This window comes from Vespa velutina, chromosome 8 (genome assembly GCF_912470025.1).
Source record: "Vespa velutina chromosome 8, iVesVel2.1, whole genome shotgun sequence".
Classification (NCBI taxonomy): Eukaryota; Metazoa; Arthropoda; class Insecta; order Hymenoptera; family Vespidae; genus Vespa; species Vespa velutina.
In genome coordinates this window covers 5572684-5578368 of record NC_062195.1, presented here as the reverse complement: position 1 = coordinate 5578368, position 5685 = coordinate 5572684, and the positions used below count along the sequence as shown (strand labels likewise).

General features: G+C 28.3%; 1 protein-coding gene across 5 annotated transcripts; it reads right to left on the bottom strand.

Annotated features, from left to right (window-relative positions):
* Positions 1-577: 577 nt before the first annotated feature.
* On the bottom strand, positions 578-4846 carry LOC124950844 (importin subunit alpha-7-like). Of its 5 annotated transcripts, none has more exons than XM_047498214.1 (9): positions 4744-4846; positions 4505-4636; positions 3230-3439; positions 2936-3130; positions 2473-2693; positions 2014-2277; positions 1444-1648; positions 1019-1322; positions 578-930 (listed from the first exon to the last, which is right to left on the bottom strand). In XM_047498214.1, exons 3-9 carry the CDS (start codon positions 3437-3439, stop codon positions 734-736), a joined length of 1596 nt encoding a protein of 531 aa, XP_047354170.1. In that variant the 5' UTR covers positions 4505-4636; positions 4744-4846; the 3' UTR covers positions 578-733. The 5 variants fall into 5 exon arrangements, with proteins under 5 accessions (XP_047354170.1, XP_047354171.1, XP_047354168.1 ...); XM_047498215.1 differs by having other exon boundaries at positions 4505-4590; positions 4685-4816; XM_047498212.1 differs by lacking the exon at positions 4505-4636 and having other exon boundaries at positions 4685-4838.
* Between the last annotated feature and the right edge of the window lie 839 nt (positions 4847-5685).

Sequence of the window (5685 nt, the reverse complement as noted above, 5' to 3'; positions counted from 1 at the left end):
ACCTAGCATAGTAAGGAGGTGAGTACCACGTTGTTTAATGTTGTCCGAATTGGCTGTAGTCATGTACTTCAGTCGTACAGTGTCTTGCAAATTGTGCAAGTGTCGTAATTCTGAGTCAGTCACGTCATAACAAGGTGTATATATCTGCTCTTTGAATCGGTTCTTTACCACAATTTTAGTGCTTAAGCCATACTTACTTTTTAAGCACTAATACTATGATTTCTTCTTTTTAATTTCTTTTTTTTTTTTTTTTTTATCTCTGTTAAACTGAATATTTTACGCTGCATAAGTATATGAATAAGTTTACTAATCGATCCATTAGTACGTATTGCACGAAAGCTTTAATAAAAGCTTTATTATTATAATTTAGTAAAGATTTTAAAAAGAGAGAGAAAGAGATAGAAAAAGCCAAAGCAATTGATGCAACAAATTAACAAAACATATGATTTGATAAAACTAAAATGCATTAAAAATTACGATAAGTATTCATTTTGCATCTTCATTGTTATATGAAAAATCTAATACTTTAAGAGGGGGGTACTATTGATATTTTTTGATGAATACGAACTCAAAAGCATTTGTAATAATACAATGTATGAGAAAACTCGTACAGCTAGTTGGTATTTCAGTTTTAGAGATATTACATTTCTCATGAGATTAAGGATCGTAAAAGATAGCGTGGAACATCGTATTCAGAAGCACGTATTCCAGGTTTCAATCAATAATTAATCATTTAGAATTCGAAGCCTTCGACTGGAAGTTGAGAAGAATCAGGTGCTGTGAATTGAAATTGTTGTCCTTGTGAATCAATAGATGGAACAATTCTAGTATCTTCTTCCTCGGAACCAAAGTATCGATCGATAATATCAAAAGCTTTTTGATAAATGTCCATATTCTGATGAGATTGAAGAAATTCTATTTTATCTAGGCCTAAAACATTATAAATAAATATAAATATTATGCAATTAAATTATAAAATAAAGCATAAATATTTTTCGTATTTATATCAATACGTTACCATAACATTCTTCGATCAATACTGCATAAGTGTTAATACCATTGTGCATACTAGCATCTTGTTCTCCAAGACGTAAAATATTTTCTAAACCATTTAATGCAACCTGCACAATTTTTGCATCCATAACAGTTAATAAATCGCACAATGGTGAAATACATCTTTGTGAGGCAAGATAACGAATTTGTTCAGGAGTACCACCACTGGTAGCATTTGTGATTGCCCAAGCTGCTTCTTTTCGAGTTTTAAATTCGGCTTTTCCTAATATATCAATTAATACAGGGAAAATATTAGCATCAATAACAGCCTAGAAACAAATAACGAATATTAACAATGTATACGTTTCATTTCTTTTTACTTGTGTAATAATATTTTTAGAAGTTTCAAAAATTAGAGATATAAAATAATTTATTAACAATGATTATCACCTGTATTTGCTGAGGGTTACCAGCAGTGATATTAGAAACTGTCCAACAAGCTTCCTTACGTATGCTTTCTCGCGGAGAATTCAAAAGATGTAATAAACAAGGTAGCGCTGAACAATTTAATACAACTTGAGTTTGCACGTCATCTCCAGTAACTATATTACCAACAGCACGAAGAGCTGCACTTACTACATTGCTTTCTTCACGCCTAAATAAATAATGATCATGTATATTGTTTTATTCGTATATGTACATTTATATATAAAAAAAAAACTAGACATTTGTTGAATTCCTAGATACCATGTACGTGTACAATGGGATAGTCAAATTGTGACAGTTTGATATCTTCCAAAACACAAACCCCATAAAACTATATCAATAAGCATGTAATATATTATACAAATTTTTCTAATATTCTATTTTAAAAACATTAATTACAGTTACACAGAATAAAAATTTCTTAGCTTATTAATATCTGATGTAATATTATAATTTGATTATCATTGTTAGCTTATATTTTATAAACACACACACACACACATATCAATAACATAGTACTACGTACAAACTTACATCAAAAGTTCTACAAGGCGCCTACAAACTCCAGCATCTATAACTGCTTGTATTTTATCATTTGGCCCATCGCTTAAATATGACAAAGCCCAACAAGTATCAGCAAGAACATCTGAATCTGGATGATTAAGAAGGTGAGCTAAAACTGGTAAAGATGGTGCCACTTTTGAAAATACAGGTGCAGGATTTTTGCCACGACAAAGATTTGATAACGCCCATACAGCATTCCGTGTCATAGATAAATGTGCATTTTTAGAAAGAAGTCTGAAAATGTAAAGATTCGTCAAAAATGATAGTTATTAAATAATATATAATGTACAGAATATTATATCTGATTATTATAAAGATTTAAATGCTTGAATAATAATTCAGAGAATTATTTACTACAAAAATTTCAAATGCAAGTCTAAGTATTGAAGAAGCAATAAAAAAAAATGAATAAACACTAGAAGAACATACTGTAAAAGTGGTGTAAGGACACCACAAGAAATAACATGATCTCTACATTCAGGACTATCTCCTGCAATATTGCCCAATGCCCAAACTGCTTGTTCTCGTACATCTTCATACTCAGAACTGAGTAACGATATAAAAGTAGGTACAGCTCCTGTTTCTATTACCATGCGCGTTTGTTGAGATGTCCCACTTGCTATATTTGTCAAAGCCCAAGCTGCTTCAAACTGTTAAATATTTGATATTGTTATTATCATTTAAATCTATAAAACTTTATTTACAAATATTTAATTTTATCTTGAAAATTCATAAATATATATAAAATAATTTAATTTTCTTTATAATGGATGATATGCAACGTTGTTACCAAGAGAAAAATGCAAGTTTTTGTTTAACAAAAAAAATTCTTAGAACTTTTCTTTTCATTATTTGCTACAAATATAAATTAATTCTTCGAATATATACAAACCTGGAGCGTACAATTACTATCATTTTTTAAAAATTCAACAAATCGAGGTACTATCCCTGTATGTATAACTTCGTCTATAGGAGGATTTGGTTCTCTGGATAATAATTTTCTGAATTTTTGAGTAGCTGCTAATTGATCTTCTATATTAGGACTGTATAATGCTTGTACCAATTTTTTTGTTATAACAACACCTTGCTGCAACATAAAAGTTAAACATTAAAATAGACAAGAAAGTTTTTTTTTTTTTTTTTTTTTTTTTTTTTAATAGTTAACCAAAAGAAATATAAATTTTACTAATTGTGGCGTAGGTAGAGAAAATTCATCTGTAGTGGAAACATTATCCTCATCGGTAACAATATTAGGTACATTACGTCTTTTTGATAATTGTTGTTCACGCTTTTGTTTTCTCAATTGCACACCTTCTTCTTCTCTACGTCGTCTTAATTCCTGTGAGTCTAAGCCCACATTTTTATAACGATACTTATGTGTTTGTCCACTTGACATCTATAAATATAAATTTCTATACTTATCAATGAGTTAAAGATCATTATAAATATATATATATTCTTCCATATTTAATAAAAAATGGATATTAGAGGATATATAAGAAACAGATATGCGTCAATATTCAAGGTAAATTTAGTATATCAATGTTTAAAAAAAAAAAAGAAAGAAAAAAAAAAGAAAGAAAAAAAAAAGAAAGAAAAAGTATTTATTTATTTATTTCTTTTAAACAAAATGAAAATAAATTGGCACGTATTTGTGTTCTATAAAAATGCTTTAAAACATACTATATAAAATAATGCGTTCACGAACTAGCACATTAGTTTGTGTGCGTGCGCATTTATATATATGAATACAAAGCATTTACTATATTCCTTGACAACAAGATGGAATAGATAATAAAAAATAAAATATTTACTTTAATTTCTTGACTTCTGCAGTTTCCAATTATTTGAAAAATACTATAATATCAAGAAATGATAAACAGAGATAAAGAAACGAAGTTACTTTCTTCGTTACGCTACTAGTACACACAGCCACTTGGTTACGTACGCGTTTCCGTGTACAAAGGTATTCGTATGCAATTCCCCACCTTTTCGAAGCTAATACGAACATATTCACGCTCGCACGCGCGCGCATGTGCACGTGTATGTGTGTAAGTATGTGTGTGTGTGTGTGTGTGTGTGTGTGTGTGTATGTATGTAGGTGTATGCTGTGCGCGCGCGTGCGCGCATTTCACCCGTGATATTAACGTAAAAATAATCATACCGAATATCCATTTGAAAATAAAACAATAATATTAATTGAAAATCAAATTATTCAAATAGAATAATAATTCTATGTTTACATATTTCATTAATTGTTTAAACATCTATTACGTTTATAAAGTTATATTTGTCATTGTGGCATGAAAAGGGTTATGTATTAATTGATAGAAAATGAAGGTTGCATTTATTTCGAGTATATATTAACACTATAAATGATAATAATATTGATAAAAATTTTTCGAAAAAGATTTTCTTTAATGGTGACAAATATTTTGATGATGCTTTTTTTAATACTTTCCTTTATTTTTTCTTATTTTTCTTTTTTTTTTTTTTTTGTTGAAAGCATTAGACATTTTCGCACACGATAGATAGACTGACATTGGCCTGGAATTGTCTCGATTCATCGATACGTCATTATTGTTGTTTTTTACTACACATTTGTATGCACGAATTAAAATCAATTGAATTTAATACTCACGTTTGTAAAATATTTTCAAGCTTTCTATTATACGTAAAATATCATAAGAATATATCTACCAGCCACTACTACACTTTTTTCTCGTTAGCAAACTTTGGCAGGCAATCGGTGAGCCTTCTTCTAGTCTTCAACGCGCAAGGAATCACGGGGTTAGCTAACGACATCCTGATAGGTCGATTCATATAACTATAAGATTTTTTACTATATTTATATTTTCTTATTCCCCAAAATATCTATAAAGTTGGCAGGAATATATATATATATATATATATATATATATACATATATGTTTTTGTTCGATAAAAAAATATTACTATAATTATTCAAAAAAAAAAAAAAAATAGAAAAAAGAAAATACCATGCTCCGAATAGAAGTAAATTATCTGCATCTTAAAATGGGTAATTTATTTTTGTTACCAAATATCACCATTCTTACTAAATATTACTAGAAATAGTTACTAAAGTTAAAACTCGACAATCGCAAGCAATTGGAGATAACATTGTGATACTATTATTATGAGATGAACTTGTACAAAATGTAACTAATAATATAAGTCCGAAATAACTTTGCATTATATTAATTCGTTTGTTTGTATGATTTTTTTTTCTTTTTCTATATGTGATATACATTAAATTTATATTTATATTTAAAAGTAAGTACTTCCAAAGATTTTCAGTATTTATTTGTTTATTCAAAAAAGATAATGCACGTGAGCCTTTTAATAATTGTAAAATAGAATTGATTTAATTGCTTTTAATTTTTTAATCGTACATTTCTACGTGGTAAAAAAAAAGAAAGAATAATAAGAATACGCAAGTTCTTTTTGAAATAACCAATAAGAATGTTGAAAAGCTAGTGATAACGTATATCGTCAACTTTTTGTCTTAAAACTTTTTGTTTTAAACGAAGTTTTTCTAAATGAATTATATCATAACCTTGAAATGTTGTGTATAATAGTTGTATTTTAATATTTTGCATGTTCTTTTAGGTTAGGTACGTG

What these genes read in the sequence shown, in the direction of transcription:
- LOC124950844 (XM_047498214.1), bottom strand. Translation starts at nt 3,439, where the DNA reads ATGTCAAGTGGACAAACACATAAGTATCGTTATAAAAATGTGGGCTTA. An exon ending in CTCTACCTACGCCACAATTA is followed by an intron (nt 3,131 to 3,229) that starts GTAAAATTTATA and finishes TTTATGTTGCAG; the next exon opens with CAAGGTGTTGTTATAACAAA. An exon ending in ATTGATCGAAGAATGTTATG is followed by an intron (nt 931 to 1,018) that starts GTAACGTATTGA and finishes ATAATGTTTTAG; the next exon opens with GCCTAGATAAAATAGAATTT.